This window comes from Melanerpes formicivorus, unplaced genomic scaffold (genome assembly GCF_026170545.1).
Source record: "Melanerpes formicivorus ecotype bairdi unplaced genomic scaffold, bMelFor1.0.p_v2 SCAF_17, whole genome shotgun sequence".
NCBI lineage: Eukaryota > Metazoa > Chordata > Aves > Piciformes > Picidae > Melanerpes > Melanerpes formicivorus.
The window spans coordinates 7,176,067-7,203,611 of NW_027142369.1; the positions used below are offsets into that span (position 1 = coordinate 7,176,067).

Below are 27,545 nucleotides of genomic sequence, written 5' to 3' on the forward strand. Positions count from 1 at the left end.
ATGCAGCTAAGGTTGCCTGTCATCAGCATTGCTCATTCAATAAAAACATTTGTCCTTCATTGCTTGCTTGTGTGTTAATGTCTTCATTATTCCATCTTTAGAAGAGTGGTATGAATAAAGTAATGGAATTTGGAGAAAAGTTGCAAAAAGCTATTGAAGCATATCACTGAGGTCACAATACACTGCTGGGTTTTTCTCCTGTTTGATTATGTGATCTTGGTGTAGGAAGTGCACATCATAAATTATATACTATGCTAACAGCAGATTTTTGTTTCCGCTAGAAGACTGGCAGATTCACTAACACTTTCTTTTACTATGAGGTAGAGGGGAGAGAGGAAAATCCAGGATATTACTAGTTGATGAGAGACCAGGACAGTAGATGAAGGTGCAATTACAGCAACAATTACACTTCTCTGTGGTATCTGCAGGTGTTTCTTGGCTCTGTGGGAAGATGGGAAAATAACAGGTTGTTTTGCTTATTCTTTTTTTTTTTTCTCCAAGTGTTCAGAGCAAGGGCAGAAATAAGCATATTAAATGTTTTCAAGGACAGTTTCAGTTCCAGGTAATCATTGATAATGATCTGCCAATGCACAACATGAAGTTGTTTCTAATTCATATCCTCATGTGAACAAGGCTGAGGCACAACGGATGCATCATCCTCGTGCTCTGCAAGAAATGAGTGGAAATCAGTGAGAGTTCCAGGAGCAGGATTTGATACAGTAGCTTTAACACTTCCTCCAGCAAATCTTATTTATGTTGTACTGAACTGGACATAGTGGTGACTGATACTGTTGGCTCACTGATAAGAGCTGTGAATGCATCTTCACAGGTAAGTTTATTTAATGAGGTGTCTTGGCAGTCTTTATTCATTCCTTCATCATAAGTATCTTTCCTTCCAGGCTGTGTAGATTCAAATTCAGGAGACAATTTTGCTAGTTTACAATTTTTCCTCTAGTATATTATCAAAACTGTAGAAGCAAAAGAAATTGATTATTCTCAAATGCTACTGTGGCTGAGAATGCTGATCATGAATAAAGTGCAGGAAAAAAATGTGGACAGGAGATTTCTTAGTCATTAATCTGTTTTACATGGTTCCAGTGTTTGCAGCTCTTTCCTGAAAGAAAGATTTAACATGGAAGTGACTTGCTAAATTATGTTGAATTACAGTTTCTAATGTAATAGTAGGTATATCATTGATAGGGCATAGGAGTATTCTGACTCTTTCCTCAAGAATCCGTTTATGGAGGCAGCAGACTTTCCTTGAGCAGCACTGAGCTCTATATACTATTTATAGACTAAGGGACTGAATTAAGAGTTCTAAATTGTAATTCGAAAGAAATCATATACCTGGAGGTTCAGAACAGCTTTGCCAATGTAGTGGGGGGAACTCTTTTTATTGCTATGGTGTGAGTTGGTTGTACAATAGGCATCAAATTTCTGAGTCCCTTATAAAAGGGATAACCAAGGGAACCAAACATTTGCTTAGTTTTAGAGTAACATTTATCTTCCTGAGCCTTTGTAATCTGAAAGTGACAGAATTGAGATGTGACAAAGCTTTGTAAACAAGAAATGAGCATTTGTGTCCTACCAGGGAGTCAGCTGTTAAACTCTTGGTAAATACAATTCCATTATTGACAGTGCACAGGGACTTTTTGGTTAAAATGCCAATGACAGATGAAACATGTCTGCTTTACCTCCCAAGGACTTATTTAGATCAACAGTTATTTAAATACCAGGAAGCAGTGAATTGAAGATAATAACACATATTAATAATACTTTAATGAGTCATGTCATTTGTGCATATGCTATTAACTGCTTCTGTAGAGAGGGTAGCAGATTAGATAACTGTTGAGGAAGAGTATTACTAGTTCTTAGAGGCAAGAAAATGCAGTGATTGCAATCCTACAAATTTGACATATAAAAACAAAACCAAATGTAAGGATCTTTGCTGTCTTCATGTAAAATAATCTGGGGGGGGGGGGTGTGTGGGGTGTGTTCAGATCTTATTTGAGGATACTAAGTCACAGGAAAGAATATGGCAGACCAGTTTACAGGCAATGAAAGCTTGAGTACATTCCAGTATTTTCTTGTACTCCTTTTAATTATATAGTTGTTACAAGTCCAATTGGCAAATGAACAATCAGAAATTTTCTGCAAATGGCAATACAAAAATGAAACGACAGTTTCTTAGCAACAAATTGGACAATATGCTAAATATTATTTTTTCCTTCTGAGGCTTGTGTATGCTATGTTCCAAGCATTTTTCTGAAATAGACACATATTTTTGTGCATGTTTATTTTAGATTAATGTTTTTACAGGTTCAACTTGATACAGAGTTGGAGGTTTTCTGAAGAAACACTGTTAATGGAGGTATTCTTACTTGGAGTATGACTGGACTAAAAAAAATCTTGCTCTGTAAGGCTAAGTCATTAGAAGAAATATTGAAGCTGCACTTTTTCTCTTCTTCCACTAGTTATGAGTGCCTTTTCCCAGATGCTCCCAAGTTGTGTCACTCAATGAAGGACAGTGTTAAAACGCAAGTTCCAGTTCACTCTGGATTTCATAAAAGCAGTATGAAATAGCTCTTCATTCTGTTACAATAGCTCTGACAAGGTTAGAATCAAGTCAACAGTAAGGCTTTATCTGGGAGAAGAATAGTGGAAAAGGGAGGAACTGAAAGCACTAGCAGTGGAAGGGAAGTTGTGTGACTTTCATCACAGATGAGAATGACAGACCACTTGGAGCAAATATGCCTGCAGATTTACTATCAGAGATGACTATTTTTTTATATATGTAGTTCTGGAACAAAATCTGCAAGCTTCCTTTCCTCCCCCCCGTCCCTCTCCTTTTCTATTTGGCAAATATGTGGGTGAAAAGGAGGTATGTTTATATGGAATCTGGGCAAACTAATCCCTTCTGTGGTCTTTGTTCTAATCCAGTATTCAATTTACAGGAGAGAAAAAAATATTCTCTTATTTTTATTCTGCCTTTTACATTTCTAGGATATTTATAGGTCTCACTGATTTTAAAGCTTATGGTGGTTGTGATTGCACAGTGTTTCTTGGACTCAGTTATAAGGACAGATTTTTAAAGGCATTGAGGGAGCTGTTTACATGTTTCTAAGAACCCTCTCTTCTTCAGTGGCTTATAAAATTTATGCAAAACATGATATGATAAATCAGTCTAATTGTATACCTAAAGTCCACATTTTTCAGCCTTTAAAAGTGAGTTCTGAAATACCTGATTTGAAAACCACATTGAGTTCCTAATTTAAAGCACACAAAAGAAAATGTCTTTGGTCTCAAAAGATCTTTAACATTCTTGAGAACTGTTTGCAAGCTGAAATAACCACAAATCTGCTGTGAAAGAACTCGCAAAGCCTGCATGTCAGAATTCCAAAACTGGAGAAAATAACATTTCACAAAACTGTGTAGTTAACTACTCTGAGAGCCTAGGTTCAGATGTAGCTATCATATCAGCTATCTGATGATGTTCCCTGGTTAAAAGGATAATGCAAAAGAGATATTCAAAATAGATTACAATTTTCTACGAGTAATTCTGTTGCACATTTGAAGATACTGGAGATGCTTTCATTTTTTATTATTTTACTCGTTCAACTGAGCACAACATTTGGCATGCTACACAGAGAAGTAATACACAAAGGACCACATTTATTTTTTCCTAAATAAAGACTGAGGTACCAATTATAAATACAAGTTAATCAAATTCTGAGCAACATACTACATCACATTATCTAGTCCTTAGCAAATTCTGGAATTATTTGTACACTTAATCAACAAAATATACTGGGCCATGAGGGCATTTCAGTTATAGTGAAAGGTGATGAAAAGTTAAAGATTAAAACAAAAGACGCATCCTACAAGGCCAGGCTTTGGGAAGAGATAATATTGCATCCACTCGAAGAACACCTTGTAAAATATTTACAGGCATTTTTATCTCCTGGTGAGGGTGTGATTATTTAGTTGTGTTCCATATAATCATTGAAAAGGCCACTGTCTTGAGGCCTGAAGAATTACTTAGCTGGGTAAATGCTGGGTGCAGCTGCATGTGTTGTTCTGCATGCATTTTGCATTGCTAACCCATCCTAAAAGGAGCTTGCTATTTTATTATTTTTTTTTAAGATAGCATTTTCCACATTTATTTGTCCACCAGTCAGGGGTACAAATGCCATACCTTTATTTTGAAATACTCAATTGTACACCCAATACATTATTTGTGAGACAGAATAATAAATCCTACAGTAACCAAGGCCAAATTGCTTGTATGAGTATCCATATGGAAATCTGTCCTAACGTAAGTGTACATGAGTGATGTGACCTGAATCATGGAAAAGACTAAAGGGTGGAAATGATGCCTTTGATATACAGTCACAGTTCACTGACAGGGACTTCAAAGGTGGTGGGTTTTGTGTGTGGTGGGGTGTGGGTTTTTTTTTTAATAATATAAAAACATCCACTGAGGGAGAAACCTTCTTTGGAATTTTCATTAACATACTTATTCGTTTCTTCTGTGTGACTCTGCATTGAAATAGATAGGATAGTAGGTCAGTACACCGGTGAGGTGGCTTAGCACTGATGGAATGGGGCACTACCCGAGCTGAGGGGACGGTAGCAGTGGATGAGGAGCTCCACGGGGGAGGCGGCAGCAGCGGAAGAAGTGCTTCAGGGAGGCTGTAGCTGTGAGAGGGAAAGCCCACGGAGGCCACGCCCACGGAGGCGACAGCTGTGAAAAAGAGCCCGCGGGCAGTGGGTTGTGGAAGGCGGTGGGCAACGCCCTAGGGAGCGAGGCCCCGCGCGTGGGTAACAGCCGCTGAAGAGGCGGCGCCCCCGGGCCCTCGCTTGGGTGCTGCCGCGCTCGGGAGCCGTTTTGCCCCGCGGAGGCCGCTGTAGCGCCGCGTTGCCTGGGCGACCTGAACAGCGGTGATGAGGCGGCCCCTCCGCGGGGGTCAGCGCTTCGCGGGCCGCGAGGCTGCCCCGGCCCGACCCGGGTGCTAAGTCACTCGCCCCCACTCTGCCGAGGAGGGCCCTTAGAGGGCCGCGTCGCGGCAGCGGGACGGGGGCGGGGACCGTCACTGCACCACAGCGACCGTCCCTCCTCTCGGGGTGGGAGGGCAGAGGCGGCACCCAGGCCTCGGCTGAGGGTTGCACCGCTCTGCGCTCTGCCCCGTCGGTGAGGAGCCGCTCTGCAGCACGGGCACTGAGCGGATAGGTTCCGCTGTCCCCTTCCCGCGCCCCGGGGAAGCTTCGTTCCCCTGCCTACCGCTTTGCGGGCAGGGGCGGCCCGCAAAGAGGGGAAACTTGGCTGGAAACTGGTCCCACGACGAGATACCAGCGCCAGGGGTTGCACGCACCAGCCCTGCTCCTTACCTGTCCGGGCCAACCGGAGAAAGTTTCCCTCCAGGAGGCCCGGCGGGCGCCAGCGGCGGCGGGCGGGCGCGCGCTGCCGCAGTGTGTGCGCTGAGGCGCGTCTGCTGGCGGCGGGCGCGCTCAGAGCGGGTGCTGCGCGGTGCCGCTCCTGCCTCCTTCCGTGCGATATGAGACTCGGGGAAAGCATCGGTTGCCAAAGGCTGTAGTTGTTACACGCATCCAGTAATCTCCAAAATGGATTTTAGTCAGAGCAATTTATTTGGCTACATAGAAGACCTGCAGGAACTAACTATTATAGAAAGGCCAGTACGCAGGAGCCTGAAGGTATATACTGCAAAATAGAACGATGCTTTAAAATCCTTTTGGAATTGTCTCTGTTTTATTTATGCACGGCTAACTGAAAGGTTTGCTTTTTTTACAGCACCAGGATACTAAAGATTGTTTTCAGGCATTTTGGAATAAACTGGAATTCTGTATAGCAAGGACTTAGCATTTTCCGTATAAGAATATTAAGATGGGGAAAAACCCTGACCAACCAAACTTAGAATGCCTGACATGAATCTCTACTTCTATGGGATCCCGTCTTTTCCTGGTGAAAGATTTATTTTATTGAATTTGAAATGTTGCCTAGAGATTTCAGCAATTAAATTCAAATTACTCATGGAACTATCCCTGGCTATGTGGGGAGGAAGGGGTTGCTTTAAGAAGATTAATATGAAATAGTAAGGCAATGTAAACTCATAATCTCTATTTCACACTTGACAGACACCCGAAGAAATAGAAAGATTGACTGTTGATGAAGAGCTCAGTGATATTGAAAGGGCTGTTTTTCTGCTCAGGTATTTCCTAAAATACTACTGTGAAACATTGCCTGACCATGATGCATACATTCAGCTTTTGTAGTGCTTTACTCTTCATTCCATTTATTTTCTGTCTTTCAAGTAGTAGCTTTTTTTCCTTTCTGCTACGTTAAAAGTACAGGCAAGATAAAAATAGATACTGTAATTTTTATTTTTTTTTTAAACTGCATGAAATAGGATGCCTATATCCATGCATATTTATTTTTTGAGTTTGTGATACGGCCCTCACCGAGTTGTACTTCACCTTCTTTTCTCCTACAGTTGATCTGGCAAGATTCCCTGAGTACTAACATTAATAACTTAATATTCATTCCAAGGTATGAGCAGTACCCCTAGCCTGATAACAGAGCTGTCATGAGCATACTGTGTACATCTGGGCTTTCAGAAGAGAAAACCTGAGAGATTAGTTTTACAGTCCTTGGGAAATGTAGAAGATGCTGTATTAAGGCTTCCCTGTGATCTGCTTTTTCATTTTATCTTCTTCTTTAGAGTATTTATGTGCAGCTACTTGAGTAATTTAAATTTTGATAATTTAAAATACAGATCTTTCAACTACTGTGAAAACCATCCTTGAGAATACAAATGTTCTGAGGAATTTTGATTTGAATATGCATTTCTAAACAATATCTAGTAATTGAGAAACCAGCTGTGTCTCCCTCTCACTTGGCTTATTCTGCTATTTTAAGTGCTCTTCTAGCCTGTGCCTGTTTCGAGTAGGTATTTACAGTGCCTTAATTTTCTCTTTTTGAGGCATATGGCATTATTTTTAGGTAAGCATTTCTGTCTACTGGTGTTACTTTTGGTGCTGAGGGTATTTCTTATTATTTTTTAAATGCTAAACTTCAATAAACAGTGAATTTAAAAACTTGCTTTGCTTATAGTTCCTGTAATCCAAGCAGTCTGTTGACTAGGGAAATTCAGAGGAAACAGTTTGTATGTTGTGAATATTACAGAAAAGGATGCATACCAATTTTGATTTTTACTTCACAGCAATCAGCATAGCTGAATTTCATTGGTTTTTTTTTTCTTTCCTTATGTGGCAGCACATTTCTTTTCCACTTTCCCAAGATCATGTTTCCAGCAGTATGTCTTTAGTGGATCATTGCCTTGTTAAAGGTTAAAAGGATCCACTTAATATCTTTCACTTTACTAAATTGCTTTTCAGCTTGGCCTTGAACTTCTGATAGCTTCATCTGCTTTCACTCTACTTGAAGAGCTGTTTTGGGGACATAATACTATTTTTCTTGTGATGAAGTTTTCATTTTTGCCTCTGCACTGTCCTCATTGCTGAAGGGTGACTTCATAAGCTTTCTGTAAGGCAGTTGCTTGCTGGGATTGTCTACTTACGTTAATACAGTAATTTCGTGGAAGCTTTTGCTGTTCCGTAGTGCATTACCTTCCCTGTACTGAGCAGATTATAAGCAAACAGAGTTGAAAAGCTGCCTGCAACATAGGTAGTATCCTTTATATAAATGTACAAAAGTATGCATTATTTGCTGTCCTTCCTGTTTTCCCTCTTCGCCCTCTCTTCCCTTTCCCCTTTCCTGTGCTAATTTTAATCTTGGTAACCCTAACAAGTGTATATATTTATATAATTATTATTTTTAGGGGATGACTATGCTTTCAAGTGTCCCCTTTTCTGCCAGTATTGTTATTCAGATAATTGTGTAATGTAGATTGACAAGATGATCTAGCCAAAGCTGATTGTTTTTATCCAGATTAGTTTTCAGCTAAAGCAACTTCATTTGTTTCATCCTGTGGATGTAGAAACAGTTGTACAAGCAAAAGGAAACGACTCAGTAGCTCTCCTGGTGGCCAGACATAAACACTGGGTGAACTTCAGCTTTAGATAATTGTTGCCCAGAGTATTCACTTTTAATTAGGTAACATTCTGCCATTAGAGCAAGCAAGTTCTAATTTAGTAAGAATGCTGTAGCAAATTGGACTGTCATTTATTGTAATCTCAATTAACCTTCATCCTACTTGAGGAACTGGGGTTCTTTAGACCAGGTTGTCAGGATTGTTTATGAGCTTGACATGGAAATCAAATGGATTTAGGTACCTAACGAGGGAGAGGCATCTGAGTGTCTAGGACCTGTTTCAGAGCTTCAGTCTGAGGGCTTGGGGCTTTCTAACTGAGGCTGTATTTTGGATGTTGCTGGCCAAGCAGAGGAACAGGAAGAGCGAAATAGCTGTGTGCTTCCCAACTGTGTTGGTTTCAGGATTGATAGTTTGTCATAAACCCATCAGATTAAGTCTAAAATGCCAAACTTTGCACACCAGTGACAGAATAGTTTGCATTCCACTTCAGGGCATTATGATCTCTAACAGGACCATGGAAATACACAGATCAGTGATTTTTATCCCTGGTATAAACTTTTGCCTATAGTGTTTGTGTTTGCTGATGTTTGATGTTACTATGTTTTTTAATTTGTCCCAGTGGAGCTCACTCTTTTATGGTATGCAGCCAGTAGCAAATTAGGTTTTCTTTGCTTGATGTGAATCTGGTTTGGATACAAGGATGCTTACTGATATGTACACTAGCATGGTTTGTTTTCTGAGGACTTTTCTGATGGATTTCTTACAGGTTTTTGCATTGTTGTGTGTACTATGTTGTTTTGTATTCAGCTACTTCTTGTTTATTTGTGCCTGTTGAGTGTTCAAATTTTTAGGCCTTGACATTTCTGTCATACTCAAAATTGGGGTAATAATGAGTTATCAAGGCAGAAGACTGAATTGTTTACCCTTTTGGGAACATACTGTACCTGGGTTTTGGAGTGATCCTATCTCTCACAACAGAAAACCACACAATCGTGCTCCAAAACATTTAGCACAGTTTTTGCAGGCACAAAATATACTTTATCTAGATTGGAAACAATTCAATGCCTATAAACGTAGCGTATCTGAAAAAAACAAACCGTGAAAGCAAAGTTGTACTTCATCGTAGCCATCTGTGATTAGCTAGAGTATTTCAAATTCTAAACAGCTTTCTATACAGTATATGTTGTTAATGCAGGTGACAAACCCACTACTACTATTTAAAAGATTTTTTTTTTTAATTCCTCTTTTAGTTTTTAGTCTTAATCATGTCTGGTTTGGAGATTTTGTTTTCTCTATAGGAGGTGCAGAGAACTTGCTGTTCAATTCAAATGAAAACTTTTACTTAAATGTAACTGTTAGGAGCTAATTTTCTAATAAAAACTTTGTCTTGTTTGGTTTTTGTTTTGTTGCATAATCATAAGAACTGATTACTGTAATCGGGTTATAGACCATAATTTATGGTCCTGATGCATACATAGTACACTGAAAAATTCAGCTTCATACTACGCACATGGGAAAATAATTCTTCTAACTATATTGGCAAGCTGTAAATACTGACATAAAGAGTATTGCTTCTTTCTCTCCCCCTCCCTCCCCCTCTTTTATCTTTTAAGTTGCAGCTTAAATTCTGTTAAGGTTTCATTCTTGATTCACTTATTTTGGCCAGATGAATTACTTACTTGACCTTGACTCTGTTATGCAAATAAATTAATGTATATGAAATTGATTCTTTCACCTCAAAGCAAAAAGTGTACCCATAGCCTGAAATGATGCTAAGTCATATACTTCTATTAACATTTAGATTTTTGCAAATACTTCTGTTCATCTTATTACTATAGCCAGAGAATTAGTTGTAAATATGCAGATTAGAGTTAATATATCTCTCTAAGAAACAAACAAGAAAAGTGGTGAAAGAGGAGAGAGATAAATGTTTTCATTTCTGTTTTCTTTCTTGGGCCACAGAAAGATGGCAATGCCAGTCCTCTTCCTGTTCAGGCTTGTATTCTGTATTGGCCATTATGCCTGCACAACCCATTGGCATATTTATCTGTGGCAAACCATGAAAATGTTTAATTTTAAAACAGACCAACTGTCTAATCCAGGACTTCATGCACTGGAAAAAACCTCTGTGCCAGTACAAAAGAATTGGGTAGCAGCATGGGAACAGCACACATGAGTGAATGAAGTGGCTTTGAGACTTAGCAGCATGTTTGTATGGCTTAAGATTTCTGTGAAGCAAAGGTTTCCTGGTATATAGTTTCAGAGGCAAGGTAAGAATAATGAAGCTCTCCTCTATCAGAAAGAGCACCTCTTACATTCTTTCCTTACGTGATTGTGTTACAGATAAATTTTGTGTGCCAACACTAATCCTGCCGTGTTTCCAACAAAATGTGTAAGTGTATGACTGCCTGTGCTACTGTGAGTGGGACCATGAACAGAGAAGTCACAGCTGGTAGATTACTCTCCCATCAATAGTAGAATACATTAATTCAGGTTACAAAATCACAGAATGACAGGGTTTGGAAGGGACCTGTGAAGATCACATAGTCCAAGCTCCTGCTAAAGCAGGCGTGCCTAGATTGAGTTGCCACAGGAATGCATCCAGCTGGGTTTTGAAAGTAAACAGAGAAGGAGACTACAGCCTCTCTGGGCAGCCTGTTCTAGTGCTCTATCACCCTCACAGTAAAGATTTTTTTCCTTATGGTTAGGTGGAGCTTCCTGTGTCCTACTTTGTGCCTGTTGCCTCATGTCCCATCACTGGGCACCACTGGAAAGAGTCTGGCCCTGTCTTCTTGACACCTGCCCTTTAGGAGCTAATATTGAATTTGTATGTTGAATTTGTGGAGTCAAATACTGGTTGAAATGATCAAAGTATCAGCTGTATTGTATTTAATTATTCCTTAGACATTAAATGGATGTCTGGAAGTCAGCATGAGAGCTGCAATGTGTGATATAGGTCATAGCTCTTCCTAATGCATTGTCAGATTTTTCTTTGGAGGTGTCAGTGATGTTTCAGAGTATCTTTGGCTGTGACATAGTAAGGAGAAACTAGGTAGCTGTATGGGTACCTTTTTCAATAGTAACCACAATTCAAAAGAGTGTGAGTTTTCTTAACTTGTAAAAATTGTTCTGTTGACCTGGCAAAAGCTTATCATGATGTCTTGGAACAGATCTACATAGGAAAGTCCTGCTAAATATTTACTATGCTTCTTTCTTTCTACATGACAAATCCCATGCAGGAATAGCATGTTGGCCAGGAGGAAACCCAGGTTTGGTTTGGTTTTGTCCAAATGAGCACTGACATTTAATAAATAACTTTCATGGTTCATCTTGAGATGGCACATAATTGATGTGTAAGAATAATAATTATCCTTTATAACACCTTCCTTAGAAAGCTCCAAATGTGTATAACAAAATCTTGTACTTTTAAAGAGCTTTTATCCTCATGCTTGTTCAATATTACTGATTTGTGTTTGTAGACACTAGCTTATGTCGGGATCTGGAGATGCATCCAGTGTAAACTACATGGGGAAAACGCAATGTTTTGTGTTAGAATATATCAGTGGTGCAAACTCCTCAAAGAGTAGGTCAAACTGTCCATTTATGGCAACTCTGAGAACAATTTTCACAGGATGGTGCCCTGTGATTATTATTCTGGTGTTTTGAGGAGTACTTTGTTGTAGGCATAGGGACCTTCAAATGTCATGGCATGTTGCTTCCAAGGTCCTGCACTGACTCAATTTTTTGCTGCCAGAGAGAAGCAGTAGTAGGTAGTACTGGTTGAGTTACTCTTCCCTTAAAATCAGTAGTAGGCATTTCAGTATCATTTTTTTCTGATACTAATTTAAGGACTTCAGGAACTAGGACTGAGGAACTAGGACTGCAGGCTTGGGCCTATGTCTGAGCTTCAGCTGATATGCTAGGACAGGAATAAATTGAAATGAGATAAGAAATAGCTTCATGGAGATTTAAAATTAATCCTATTCTCTGGGGTATACTTGCTGAACTGTTTTATGTAGCTGTTTTTAGAGTTAACTCTAGTAATATTAATGGTTTTGTCTTTGTTCCACCAGCTGGTAGTCTAAATGCCAACAGCGTGGTATAAAATTACACCGTGTCTTTGTCAAGGCTGAGAACCCAAAGCTTTATATCACAGGAAAGAAAGCAGAATTATTACATTACTTAAGAAATTTTTGCACTGGGAAAACAGAATGGGAGTGCAGACAGTTCTTGAGGCTAAGTAATTCAAGGATGTCTCCATTATTCTTTGAGAAGGCCCCATGCTTTGATAGGGGCATTTTATTTAGTCTTTCTGGGGCAGCTTTTTGTAAAAAGAAGTTCTCTTTTGGTCTTCACAACAGCTTGAAAAGGAAATTTGAAGTGGTTTCTGTGGTGAGGATTTATATTGACATAATTTGGAAACCCCTATATTACAGCTAAATAATAACCATAATAACTAGTGATTCACAGTTACAGGACTTTGTGCCTGAAAAAGAAGGTCACTTCAGATTCCAAAACAGATTGCCACAAGTGACATCTCTAGCCGAAGACAGAGTTAAGCCCTCAGGGAAGGATTTTGAAAAGTAGGCTAGTGATGCAAAAGTAGCAAGAATCTTCTCATTTGGATTGATAGTGGTGGGAATGCTATATAACTGGGTTGTTCTTGAGCTCACACTTAGAGAATCAAGATGTCACTGGCATTCTTACATCCTGATTTCTTCCCCTGCCCTGATGTATAATTTCCAGTCTGAACAATAATAGTGTCCTTCACAGGCTTTGCAAGTAAGGGTTCTTGAAGCCCTATGCCTCAGTCAGTTAAAACTAGTTTTACATGACTTACAGCCACTGCCGCTCTTGAAGTTGCTTCTTTCTTGGTGAATAACCTTGCTGGAGACAGTTTTGGACAAGATGGAATCTTTCAGACTGAATGTTAATTCCTTATAGCCTGTCAGATGAACACCCCTGTGTGGGGAAGATCACCTTTCTGCTTTATGAGTCATAATAAAACAGAATGAAAAGAGACAACCACTTGGAAACTTTTGCTAGATCAAAAGATCTAGGTATACCTGTCTGAGGAATGCTTTATTGCCTCTGGCTTATGCTTTTACACAGGCAGGAAAATGTACCAGATGTTTAATATCCATATTCTTATATGAACGGACTCTTGATGATGCAGGTATTCTTGTTTAGGTCCTACTTTTTAGTTTCTTTTGCATTCAAATAAATGTTTCTGCATGTTTCTTTTTGCAGAACTTTACCCTACAAGGGGTTAAAGTTGAGGAATAAAAATACCAGGCTTTGGATATGTTCCTCGGTATCTTGGTAGCAGTTGTTTCAGGAGCAATTTTCTTTATTGTGTGTTGTGTGGCTGTGAGTTCTGAGAACGTGTACGACTCTTGTGCAGATTAGCTGAGTCATTCGTTGTCAGTTGCATCAATTCACAGCAGGACTGAAGGGAATTGGGATGCTTTCGTGACAATAGTTAACATCCTGCCCTGCCTGTCTACCCCTTACATAGTAATGGATTTTAGAAATCTACCCCTTTCCTAACAGACTCCAGAGATAGACAATAATTCTTACTCTAAATATATAATTTTACATATCCTAAAGTTGTTTTTAATTCCAAAATCCCACATGCTTTGTTTACAGAAATATGTTACAGTGTGATTTTTAGTCCTGGTGTTTCTCTGGAATTCCTACTTCCCTGCTCTTCCACTGTTCTTCGATTTGCTACAGCATAAGAAAGTCATATTCAGGCTGCGTGAGGCTACCAGGGAGCGATGAACTGACATGAATGGAATTGAATAATTGTATGTGAATCCAAGATGACTACAGTTAACTAAGGGGTCTTGGTGTTTGTTTTTTTCATGTGTGTGGCTTTTGTTTTGGTTTGGTTTTTACTTTATCTGCTTAAGGGGAGTATTTGTAGGTCTTCAGACTTTTTTTAAAAAATATTTACATTTTTTATAAGGTTTTACAAATAAAGGCGACCAGCATCACCAAGTCAGAATAATGTATAATGATGAAGAAAGACTGACTTCAAACAACATACTTCTACATTCTTTCTTTTTGGGAAAAACAAGTAATTTTTTTATCCTCATCTAGTTTTCAATAATCCTTTAGTTTCAGACAATTCTTCTGGCTTGGCAAATAGATCAATACAGACTTTTTTTCCTCAGTTTAGGAAGGATGTTGACTTGCTGGAACGAGTCCTGAGAAGAGCAACAAAGTTGGTGAGGGATTTGGAACACAAGCCCTATGAGGAAAGACTGAGGGAGCTGGGGTTGCTCAGCCTGGAGAAGAGGAGACTCAGGGGTGACCTTATCACTCTCTACAACTACCTGAAGGGAGGTTGTAGACAGGTGGATGATGGTCTCTTCTCCCAGGCAGCCAGTACCAGAACAAGAGGACACAGTCTCAGGCTGCGCCAGGGGAGGTTCAGGTTGGATGTTAGGAAGAAGTTCTATACAGAAAGAGTGATTGCCCATTGGAATGGGCTGCCCAGGGAGGTGGTGGAGTCGCCATCATTGGAGGTGTTCAGGAGGAGACTTGATGGGGTACTTGGTGCCATGGGTTAGCTGCCATGGGTTAAATAATTTTTCTCATAGTGTTTAAAATTTTGATATTCCAGATGATTGTGAAAAAAATAACTACAGGAATTTTCTTTTTTCCTTCCCCATTATATCTTAAATCAGGTTGATATAATTTGTTTTTATTTTTTTAAATGGCAACACACTGTAACTTTGAATAAAATTGCAAAAATTGCCATAGGGTTTTCTGTGGCAATTAAGGAGGATGAAGTAGAAAGTATAAGAAGAAAATCCTCTAGCCCCTGTTTTTTTGCTTATGAAAGTAGCTTTATGTACTGTCAATCGTTTCCCTAGTAAGAAGCTCTGAGTCCACATTTTTTGAAGTAAAAACTCAGAACCAATTTAGATTGGTGTCATCTGCACTCTCCCTGATTTATTGTTCAACAAGAAAGAACAATGTTAAGAACTGGAACTATCAGTTTTATGCTGAGATTAAATAGAAATTGTTCAAAGCTGCCTGCAACTCCAACACATTTCTGTTTACCAGTTGGAGAAGAATAAGGAAGTTGGATTCAAGCTGGGTCAATGCATTGATAACTCAGGTGATATAAACAGAGCTGCACAGCAGGAGAAGTGCTGTTGTACTTAGTAATACCAATACATTTTGCTTGCAAGGGGTTGTCTGCAAAATAGGATGATTTACTCTTTGCCTGTGCTGCCTGAGAATTGCAGCTGACCAGTTTGTGGTCTGACTTTCCAAAGCAGTGTATACTCTTTTGCTTTTCTTTTTCTCCTCTCAAGCCCCCTCCTTCTTCCTTTTTCTTCTTCCCCCACCGACTCCCACTGCCTATTGAAACAGTCTATTACCAAGAGTATATTGAGAAAGCTAGACTAGGGACAGCAAGGAAATGCCTTCGCAATGTTAACTACGCTGTTATTTTAAAAATCTGAATTGATTGTATTGTCTCTGATAGACTAAACATATGCAGAGGATAAATTCTTTAATATACATATTTACATGATAATTTTACTTACATTGTTGGGTATGTCTGGAGATACAAATGCTGACTTCAAAAGGAGAAACAGGGAAGATGCCATTTTCACTGCTGAAATTGTAACTGAGCTGTTTGAGGAGGAGGATTTATGTCCATATTGGATAGCAAAACATGAGTCACTGGCTCACTGCTGCTTGCACCAAAATTATTCTGTTATAAACAGTTAATCTCCTTTATCTAATTTCATCTAAAAACTCAGGATTAAGATACCTATTTATCTGCCATTTTGGAACATGGAAGTATTTTAGTGTATAGTCTTTAGGGCATTTTACAGCTGCATCAAATGCTAGCCACTGAATCAATCGAGGAAAGAATGGTGACTGCTTAAAATTAACCTACTACTTTAGTACAGGTTTTAATCTAAGAATATGTCTATTTCGTCTTTTCCTTACCACTATATAAAGGCAGCTGTAGCTGTATTTTAAAGGATACTTGTAATTTATTTTGAATCTTGCTTGCCTGTTGTGAATTCTTAGGCCATGAGTTTGTAATAAGAGATTGAGTGCATACTGGTATGGAAAAATCAACTCCTGAAGGCAAATAAATATGCTTGCACTCTGATCACTGCTCTGCTTTATTGAAAGTGATGTTGGAAAGTAGATTGATTGATCCAGATCTTTGTATCTTATTTATTGCCAATTCTGAAGGCTTTACGTACATAAATTTTGAGTGCCTCATCTTACTTCCTCATAAATGAAGAGCATGACTTTTTAAAAAAAGTTAGTAATCGGGAAGTGACAACTTTTGGATCTATAGTATGTAACCCATGAGTTGAAGAAGATTCTAAGATTTAACCAAGAGAGTCATTAGTCATTGGAATGGGCTGCCTGGGGCGGTGGTGGAGTCACCATCCCTGGAGGTGTTCAAGAGGAGATTGGACGTGGCACTTGGTGCCATGGTCTAGTCATGGGTCTGTGGTGACAGGTTGGATTTGATCCTTGAGGTCTCTTTCAACCTTGGCGATACTGTGATACTGTAATACTTCTTAGGTCATTTGAGGAGTTCATGACTCACTGTATGTGAAGGCTCTAAGTACTAGGAAGGATTTGTTGTTTGGTCGGTTTTCTTTTTGTTTTGTTTTGATTTTTTTTTTTTCCTTCCATCATCCTTATGACTGAGGGTTTGCCTTAAACTCATTATCTTCAGGAGTCTACATACTGAATACCAATGGAGATGGTTTGTATGACACCTGTAAAGATTTGTGTTGGCCCTGTGATGCTTGTGTAAAAACTCTGGAATTCTGGATGCTCTGAAGCAACACTGTTATTTTAAGCACCGTGTACTAAGTTAAATTCTACCTATAGAGATCAATTTGTATGGATGCCATATCAAACGCCTAACAAGAGTATTATTCACTAATAGAATATGTTAATATTCCACAATGAGTTTTGACTAAAGATTTACTGTCCCACACCTTCTAGTGATCAGGTAATTCTGGTCATTTTCGGTTACAAACAAACCAACGGTGGTGGTGGGAAAGCACTGTGCAAATGCTATGGAATCAATGGTTGCCACTTACTGTACTTTTTATTTTTCAGTTATTTTTATTTTCATAGGATACTGATACTAGCACATATGCTGGTGGTTAACACTGGTGTGCTGTGAAGGATCTATTCAGTTGACATACATTCAAAGGAAAGAGATACACTCTTCTTCCAGAGATGATTCTCAACTAATTTTAGTAAATGTGGGTGGAATTACTGCTAAATGCTTTATTTATTCTTTCTATTGCAGTCTTTTTGGGATAATTGTACCATTAGAAATAATGTAAAATATGAGTATGTGAGAAAAAAACAGTTTAACAAAAGGCTGTTTGCGATCACCTTGTAGTGACTTTGAGGGTAGGGAACTTTATTTGGATGATAATTACTTAAATCTAGTTGTGTAGGCAGGAGGATTCTGATGGCATGCTCATAATAATTCTAACAGGAATGTAAATACAGATGAATGACCTGTATATGTAGTACTCATTTTTTATCTAGTGTTTAAAATTATTTTGCCAAAAGAGGTGGAAATTTGCACGAGTTGTGTCATCACATCAATTTGTTTAGTATGTTGATTGTATTATCTGATTGGATTATCTGTCCACTCCAAGCTGCATGGCATCCATGGAACAAATGGACAAATCTCATTTATTTCTGAGAGGCATAACTCTGACTCTTTCTTCATTTTAATTAACTGGATTTCAGTCTGCTTTCCAAAGCGAACATGAATCTAGCACTTTTTGTTTGTTTGACAGAATGTGAATCAGCTTGAAATTAAAGTAATTTTTAGCCATTTGCATGTTTACCTCAGCTGCATTTGATCTATGGTTGCTTCTGATTGATGTGAGAGTAATGCTAGCATTAGTGGTTTGAGATTGTGTTGCTCATGCATGTAACTACTTCAGTCTGAAGTAGATGTCCAGTACTACTTTAAAATATCTGAATAATGAACAGAATGTAAATGAGCAAAGCTTTCCACTTCTGAGCTGTCTAAAAGCAGCTTGTACTATGAGTTAGCTCACAGTTCTGTGTTAATATTATGATTTTTTTTTCCCGTTTGAGCCACCAGGTCTTTTGAGTACCACACTTAACAATTTGTAGAAATTTGTTAACTGTTTGAAGGTCAAAGTCAGATTTCTTTTGTTGGGGAAAAAAAGAACTGCTTCTACAGCTAAAGATTCAATGAGTTTCTAAAATTTCAGATGTATTTTTCACAACTTTACTCCCATATTTTTTTCAAATTGGAGCATGAGCTCAGTTTGTATTGTTGTATATGATGTCTATCTACTTACTATCTCTCCCTCTCTCTCAATATATTTCTATTGCATGTGGGAAAAAAATATTGAGTAATGGCTTCATACCCTTGCATTCAGTCTCTTTACATTTTTTAGTATACTTTTTATTGTGGCTTTTCATTAATTCACCATAATTTTGTTTATTCTGTACACAGCAACCTTTGCAATGTCTGTATTATTGGTCTTTACATCTGCATTTTCTTTTGACCCAGTCTGTGAATTGTCAGCTCATAAAATCATAGAATAAAGTATGTTTTATGTGCCATTTGTCTATGTTGATGCAGCAACTGAGATTTTGTTGTGCTGCAATTTATAAACCAGAAAATACAAACTTTATAGAGGATGGCTCAAAAGTCCTGCTTGTACTTTATTTCTTAGAAGGCTACTGTTCTTTCAGGCTCTTACATGGTCTTCAATATAAAACAAACTCTTGCTTACACAGATGAGGCTTTTTTATGAAGCAAAGCAAGTATAAACAGATCACAGAATCACAGAATGTTAGAGGTTGGAAGGGAACTCCATAGATCATTGAGTCCAATTCCCCTGCCAAAAGCAGGATCAGTTAGGGTAGTTGGCACAGGAATGCATCCAGGTTGGTTTTGAAAGTCTCCCTAGAAAGAGACTTGACAGCTCCCCTGAGTAGCAGTTGCTTTCCTGACCTTTGATGTGCTTTTCCTACTGGTAGGCAGAGGGATTCCTGGTGGAATTAGTATATAATTTTATTTTTTATAAACTATTGAAGTGATTCATAGAACAGAATGAGATAAAGGCAAGTGATACCTTCTGTTAGACTAGCCAATGTATCGTGAAAAAAGTGACAAGTTTTTGAGACCTACAAGTCCATCTTCTAAAAGGGAGGTTGAAATACACAGATACTGCTTTCTAGATCAAGAACCTCTAAAGATTCATAAATCAAAATTCAAAAGGTTCTCATCAACTTCCAGAGTTAGGGTGTGACAACCCCAAACCCTCTAAGAATCGATTCAAGAGCTTTTGGGTCTGTTTTGCATAATGTGTCCACACTTTTCAGACCCATGAGTAGAAGACAACTAATAATTAGACTTTAGTAGTTGTTACATCATTTGAAGTGTTGATCTATTTTGTTACATGAATAGCTAACTAGGGGAATGAAATATTGATACAACAAATAGGACTTGAGACTGAAAAGAGATCCAGCGTCTAAATTAGACTATAAGATAAACTTAGGGTAGCAGAAGTAAATTATCCTTCTAGAATTTGTTTAACATCTGTGATGATTTTTTTTGCTCACTTTTTGTGTAGAAAAATTACAGGCTTTGTACTTTTCCAGAAGACTTCTTATGTCATATAATGCCTACTGTGAAATGACAAATCTTGTTGAAAGTGAAAATTATAAATTCAGAGTTGGCAAATGACGACTGGGCAGAGAGTAAAATAGATCAGCTACTAGCTTCTTTTTTTGTTTTTGTTATGTCACCTAGGATTTGGAAATTGCATTATCTAGAGTGAAAAGACTGGTTTTACTTTTCAAATTTAGACTGAAAGTAAAAACCACTAAGATGAATTCTACCCAGAGACCATACAAAATGCAATATGTATTATGAGTCGTCTAAAGAAAAGGAAACACTGATTTTCTAGGAGACAGTAACATTGAAATTAGGGTAGTATTTGAGAGGACAAATGTGTTCCTTTGAGGCACTTTTTAAATTCTTGAAACTTTTCTTAAAATGCAAGGGAGAAAAACTTAATGTTTCCTCGTAGCACTTAGTGTGTAAACTCACAGAAACTGATGATATTGGGAAGAATGAAGTTTTTGTGTCATTATAGTGCATTTGTTTTGCTCAAGAATAGAAAGAAGCATTTGTGTCAATTATAAATTCTTTCTCTCCTTGACAGTAATTCAAGCAAGCAAACAGAAATAAGAAACTTTACCAAATCAGTTTAGACTTTACCAGATCACTTTACCAAACTGATCCTGGTAAACAAACTTACTGTGAATACAAAACTACTGTTCAGCTGTATCTAGGTTTTCTGTTTGTACATTTATTGCACTGTAAGTCTCATGTATAGTGCTGCATGTTCAGATATGTACTAAGATAAGATTAATTTCTTTTTTCAATGTTTATAGATCATGTAGATTTTACAATCATAGAATTGTTAGGGTTGGAAGGGACCTCAAGGGTCATCCAGTTCCAACCCCCCTGCCATGGGCAGGGACACCTCACACTAGATCAGGTTGCTCAGAGCCACATCTAGCCTGGCCTTAAAAACCTCCAGGGATGAGGCTTCTACCACATCCCTGGGCAACCTGTGCCAGTGTCTCACCATCCTCATGGTGAAGACTTCTTCCTAATATCCAATTTCAATCTACCCATTTCTATTTTTGTTCCATTACCCCTAGACCTATCATTACCTGACACCCTAAAAAGTCCCTCACCAGATTTCTTGTACCCAGCTGTCCCTGCGTTCCTGTCATGGGAATCATCCCTCCAAGTTTCAGTAATAGTCACTATGTCATATCATTCCAGCAGCGCAGTGGCCCTTAGTTTATCCTCTTTGTTGCCCAAGCTGTGTGCATTTGCACAGAGGCACTTCAGCTATGCTGGCTGTGTCACTCTCTTAGGTGCATGCCCCTTGATTCCCTTGGGGTGTCCCAGTGCTTCGTCCTTGGCTTGCCTCAGGGCAACACATTGAGAGCCCTCGCTAGCACTCCATCCCTCTGCCTCTGGTGAGCTGCCCCAATGTTTGCCACAGGCAAGCATGAGATAAACAACCCCTTCCGCCTTCAAATCTAGTTTAAAGCCCTATCAATGATTCCTGCCAGCTTCTGTCCTAGAATCCTTTTCCCCCTCTGGGACAGGTGCATCCCATTGGTTGCTTGCTTTTATTTCTAGGTGAACACTCTTTTGATAGAATCTGGTATTTTCTGTAAAAGTACAATCTTTTCTTAACACTAGTAAAAAGCAGTAGTTTTCCTTTTATTTCATTACATAAATTCTTAGATTTTAAGTATACTTCCATAAACACAAATTATGTAACAGGAGTGTCTGAACATCTATTTGACAAATAAAAAGTCACAGTCATTCATTTGTGATTTCAAGACATTTTTCTGCTTTCTAGAATTTTTTTTCCCTTTTTGTTACCAAAACCCTGAAATAACACAAATTGAAGATAAATTAAAAAGGAAAACATGTAAAAGTAGAAGTCTGTATCTGCCTGTCTGCATAGGAAAGATTGCCATATAAAAAATTTCACGTTAAAAGTAAAGAAGACTCTCTAAGCAAGTTTTATGGGCCAACAATTTTATGTTATTGACAGAAATACTTATCTGAATTTCTAGTTTTCCTTGGCAACCAGTTGATTGTATAGGAGAACAGAAATTCTGAAAGGAGAATTGAAATGGAATTGTTCTGAACGGGCTAAATCCTGTCAGATATTGAGATTTTATACAAGCAGGAAATGTAAGTTCAGGATTTATGAATCACAGTCACAGAATAGTTTAGGTGGTTAGGATTTGCTGGAGATCATTTGATTGGCTCAAAGCAGGGCCAACTTCAAGTCTAATGTAATTTGGTGTTAGGTCAGGTTGCTCAGGACATTGTCCAGATGAGTTTTGAATGTCTCCAAGGATTGCCAAACCTTTGGACACTCTTTTTTAAAATGTTTAACAATGTTGTTTGTGATTTTCTTTTTCCTAATACATGGATAGTTATTTAATACTTTATTAATTTTTTATCAAGTTTCTAATCACTCACTCATTCAGTTTAGTAAATTTTTACCTCTGTTTTCAACAAGTGCATGTTTAGACCAACATAGAACATGTTTGAATCTTTCCCTGAAAATAATGTCCATTACAGAGTGTTATAATGGTAATCTCATGCACCCATCAGTCAGAACTTCTAGGTTTGTAAATCTAAATTACCCAGAGCAGGGACTTCAGTGATTAATTCAGTAGTGGCTCTTTAGCAAATTACTTTGGCTGATCTGGTATAGTTAGCCACAATGTTAAAAGAAAAGTCAGTTCATAAGCACACTGATTTAGTCAGAGCTTGGGCAAACATTGTGTCTTCCTGACAATGCTGTATTCTGCTCCTATCTATCATGGTGTTTTGCAGGCTAGTGCAAGTGAAGGAGGGACATGTAAATTGATCTTCTCTGTTTCAAACTCCTTTGTGGTAATACTCTCTTGGGAAACATTGAGTGGCTCATCTTTCTTCATGCTGTAGAAGGAGCTGTAGTCCTTCATTCCCTTTCCAGATAGAAGTGTTTCTAATTGAGTACCTAGGGACTTAAGCTTTTTTGTTCCTATTTTGCAGAATCCATTTTAAAAAATGCTTTTAAAGTGAAACAGAAATTGATTTTTAAGCATCCTTTTAAAGCAGTTTTTTTAAGTATAGGAAAACTTGTTGTGTGACTTGAGCTTGCATAAAACCTCTTATCCATGATAGGAAAAACTTGTCCTGAATATTATCATAGAATCATAGTATAGTTAAGGTGTGAAGGGACCATCTAGACCCACCTCCATGCTCAAAGTAGTGTTGATTAGACCAATATATTCAGGGTCTTGTCCTGAACTCAGATTTTGAATGCTAAGGATGGAGACTGTACCACCTCTCTGGGCAACTCATTCCAGCATTTGAGCACTCTGACATAGAAGAACTTCTTTTTAAGACTTTAAAGGGAATTTCCTGTGTCTCTTCTTGAGACTGAAAAAAATCCCTGGTATCTAACTTTCTGCTCAATATTAGATGCTGTAATCCTTTAATCATTTTGGTAATCCTTTGATGAACTCACTGCTGTTGTCTCCTGTGTGCTGCTCATGATCTTCCTAGTGCAGTCCAGGATGCTGTCAGCTACTTTTTCCACAAGGATGTGTAACTGGCTCCTGGTCAGTTCACTGGGACCTCCAGGTCCTTCCCTGCCAAGCTTCTTTCCATTTGGCTAGTCTGTAGCCTGTGCTGGAGCATGGGGTTATTCCTCCACAGCTGCACGACTTGCATTTCATGCTGTTTAACTTTGTAAGGTCTGTGTTTGTTTGTTTCTTCAGCTTGTTGAGGCATTACAGCCATCTGGTTTATCAAGCCCGCCTTCCAGTTTTGTGTTATCTGTGTACTAGTTGAGGATTGATTCCCTTCCATCATCCAGGTCATTAATGACAATGTTAAAAGACTATTGCCCCCATGTACACCCCACAGGTCTACATCTGTCTGGATTTCTGCTGGCTGCTTTGCCACTGGTCACAACCCTTTAAGCTCGATAGTTCAGCCAGTGCTCAGTGCACATGAATTTCCATTTGTCTAGCTTGTACTGCATGAGTTTATTTATGAGAGTATTATGGGAGACAATGTCAAAAGTGTTGCTAAAATAAGTTAAAAAACTTCCACCTTCCAAACCAGTCATCTCATTGTAGAATGCTGTAAAGTTGATTGCTCAAGCAGGATTTCACCTTCGTCGATCCAGGCTGACTACTCTCAGTCACTTTTTTTTGTCCTTGTTTTGTTCGTAAATATATACTAGGTGGACTCGCTTCAGTCTTGAGACAATCTTAAATATAGCAGAGGCTTCATTTTGTGAAAGTAGAAAAAAACAAGTAAAGCCAAGTGCAGGGGCTAAAGGGAGAGAGGCTTAGAGCGACACTTGTGCATGAGAAGTACCAGCTCTTCCATGAATCTTATAGTCAGACCAGCTCTGGTACTGCCAACTGTCAGCAAGCAGCTGGTGTTGCAGAAGCGGAAAGTGTTCAGGCATGAGAGCTTTCCCCCTTGATGAGGATTTCCAGCATTGTAAAGTCACTGGGATCTCCTGGAGGATGAGCTTAGAAGATAAGTCCTGAAGCTTTATATGTATATGATACTATCTGTGTGGATTTTGCTAGCACGAAAGAGGTTGAGCTAAGTTGCTTCTAAATGTAGGGCTCTGTTGAGTTCTATAGTTAGCACTGTTAATAAAGCAATAACACCTTCATTACATTGAGGTTACTGTGACTCTAAAGAGATGTAGCATTTTAAAAAAATGTATTTATTAATACAGAAATGTCTAAATCTAAGCATTAAGCAATAATTCAATATAATCCTGAAGTCTTCAATGTTTAAAAAAAAAATCTATGGTGCATCTCCTTTGGTAGACATAGAAGAAAAATCTGCAGTTGGAAAATTACAGGCTGTGTAGGTGTTGAAATGCCTCCTGCTTCGCATTCTTACTTGGCAGCAAGCCAGATGCTAAGCATTTCTGTTTTAAAGGGAAATGCTCCCTTTTTCTTTACATTTCTGATGGATAAAGGTTGCATTTTGGTTTCATTTTTTAGTAGTTAGGATTTCTTCCATCTTGACACAAAAGGAATAAATTTTTTCAATTAAATAGCTTCTCCAAGTTACCATGGCCTGTGCTACTGTGTTACTGCTGGATAATACAAAGGCATGCATCTTTTCCTTGGAAGTTGTATCTTAAGAATTTGTGGACCTCATTCACCCTGTGACCCTTTTCAGCTCTGGATTTCTCAGTACTACTTTAAAGCTTTATTTGAATTAGTATGTAATACTCAGAGAGATCTGACATAAACATGAAAGGCTTTAATATTCATGACTTTAACATAGATAATAAAATAGTTTTGAGTAATGCAAATGTGTCACAACCTGTAAGTAGATCAGTTATTAAGTCCATTTTTAGTAGCTCACAGAATACCATCCTTTCACTGAATATAGATGTTACTGGGAGATGTGTTTCTATTGAGAGAGCTCATGCACGTTCACCAAATAATACTGCAGGGATGTTAATAGTGAAATCAGTATGAAAATCTGTACTCTCATTCATTTGTGCTGGTTTTGAGTGGCATTAGAAAGGGCTTTTTGTTTTGTTTTGTTTGTTTGTTTTTTACATCTGTGTTGAGTTCCATCCCCAGATGTAATTTTTGTTCACTCTTTATTGTTGTAAATATATGGGCCCAATAATGATGATGTCTCTGCTCTGGGAATGATTCCCAGATTTTGCTCAGCAGGTCTGAGTGCTGCAGCCCTGATGACAGCAATGTGTGATAACCTCAGTACAGTCTTCACAGCTTTCTACTCACTTGTTACTCATTTTAGAATTTATGATTACTCTTCTGCCTGGGTTCTTTCCTTTCCATTATTTAAGGTCTATGTGGGTCATTTAAAAAAGACAAAAGATCATAGTTCCTGCCACTTGTAGTGTGTAGCACCCATTTAGACCAGTTATTGCATGACTAAATTTGTGGTGGACCCTTCTTGATTGCTTTGGAACTCAAGGAAATAGTAATGTTTTATTTTTGTCCCAGGTTAGTTTTGTTAGGAGCTATAATCACACAAGTACTTCTAAAGATGTTAATTTGCATTCAGGTTGGACATTAGGAGAAGGTTCTTCATTGAATGAGTGGTCAGTCACTGCAATGGGCTGCCCAGGGAAGTTGTCATGGCACCAAGCCTGTCAGAAGTCAAGGAGTGTCTGGAATATGGTCTTACTCATATGGTTTAGTTTTTGGGTGCCCTGCAAGGAGCAGGGAGTTTGAATATTATGATCCTTATGGGTCCCTTTCAATTTGAGATATTCTATGATTCTGATACATACTAGGTATAAACACAAATGCCTGTAAGACTAAGGCTTGTAATGTGTTTCTGTGGGCAAGAGCCATCATTTACTTGTGTGTCTGCCTTAATAGGTGGTAGAATCAGGCACTTCAGGGGGACTGTTCGTCTCTTCTATTTAGGCTGAGATAAATTGCTCTTTATTAAATCCTAGTTCTCTACCTTGATTTTAAAGGAAAATAACTTCAGTGGCAAGCAAACACAAGCTAAGATTAGGTTAATTCTATCATATATGCTTTAGACACATACTTTCAAATTACAAACACTGTCTTACTCTGTACAAAGCAAGAGATTTATCTCCCTTAGCAGAATTTACTCTTTCTGGAAGAGGAAGGTTTTCCTGTGGTAAGACCCTTACACCAAGTGATAGTTTGCAGTTAGTAAGTTATTACAGCTGTCTGCAGAGTGGAAACCTAACACAGAAATGAACTGAGGTGTGTGAGACTGTCCACCTTGCAAAGAGGATTTGAATTCCTGTATTCCTGCCTTTCAGCCTGTAATTAATCTTCCCCAATGTACTGCCTTATAACATGGAAAATTATCTTTTTGAGTATAGTGAAGAATTTGTTCTTTCAAAAATACACTGAAATTTACAGTTTGCTAGACATGATTAAATTAACGTTGATGTTACCTAGTTGTTTTTTGAATATTTTTACTGGGAAATTATAGAGTGCAAAGAAAAGAAAAGCCTTTCTGGAAGGATATTACAGTATATTACAATATTTCTGAATGGGTATTTTAGTTGATTTTAACCAAAGCTTTTACTTTTGCTTCTTATTTATTATGCGAACATACCCTCGTTTTGAAATATGCATAGGTATGCACTTAACTAAATAGTTCAAAATTCACTGCTTTGACTGTACCTGTAATTTTATTTGCTCTTCTGAAAGACATGAATTTGAGGATTATGTAGAATATTAGTGGAATATGTAAGTATCTTTTTATCTCTAAATACTGCTGAAAAGCTTTGCATCTTATCTGTGTATTCCAAATATATGTCAGAAGCAGAATAAAACTGGATGGTAGTTGTGTAGATCTATTGTCATGTGACCAATTTATATACCTAGTCCACTTCCTGAGCTCAAATCTTTCCCTAAGAAAGCTTAGAATGACGATGGGATGGGAAGTGATGTATGAAAGTATTTAAAAGTAGTTTTGCTATGAATTTGTTTTTAAATTATGTGTATAATCATATTATACATTTAGTTGTAATATCACACAGCAAAAAGGTGCTTGCATGTGTATAGTTGAGTGTTGCATGCTTCTTTAAAAATAATTGCTTAGCTGTTTAAACAAAACTGGATTTGTTCTTCTGGTTTTTTTAATTTAGTTTTTTTGGTGTGGATTTTTACCTTTCTCAGTGGTGAGATACCATTGAGAAAGACACAATGTAATCTAAGTAAGTTTTTGAATCCTTCTTTAATCATGTTTGCCAATACTCATATGATTATCCATCTGACTGTTTTCCCTACAAAAAGGAAAACATGGTAGATTTCTGTTAAAATGTTGTACACGGAGTGTAGATTTTGTTTATA

General features: G+C 38.2%; 1 protein-coding gene across 3 annotated transcripts in view; it reads left to right on the forward strand.

Moving 5' to 3' along the window:
- Positions 1-5,213: 5,213 nt before the first annotated feature.
- The window catches only part of PPP4R4 (protein phosphatase 4 regulatory subunit 4), a 57,840-nt gene continuing 35,508 nt past the window's right edge, over positions 5,214-27,545 (forward strand). For 2 of the 3 annotated variants that reach the window (XM_068148835.1, XM_068148837.1), the window contains exons 1-2: positions 5,214-5,712; positions 6,154-6,227. In XM_068148835.1, coding sequence (XP_068004936.1) covers positions 5,623-5,712; positions 6,154-6,227 — 164 coding nt within the window. In that variant the 5' untranslated portion in view covers positions 5,214-5,622. The remainder of the gene's footprint in view (positions 5,713-6,153; positions 6,228-27,545) is intronic. The other variant, XM_068148839.1, reaches the window with a different exon arrangement.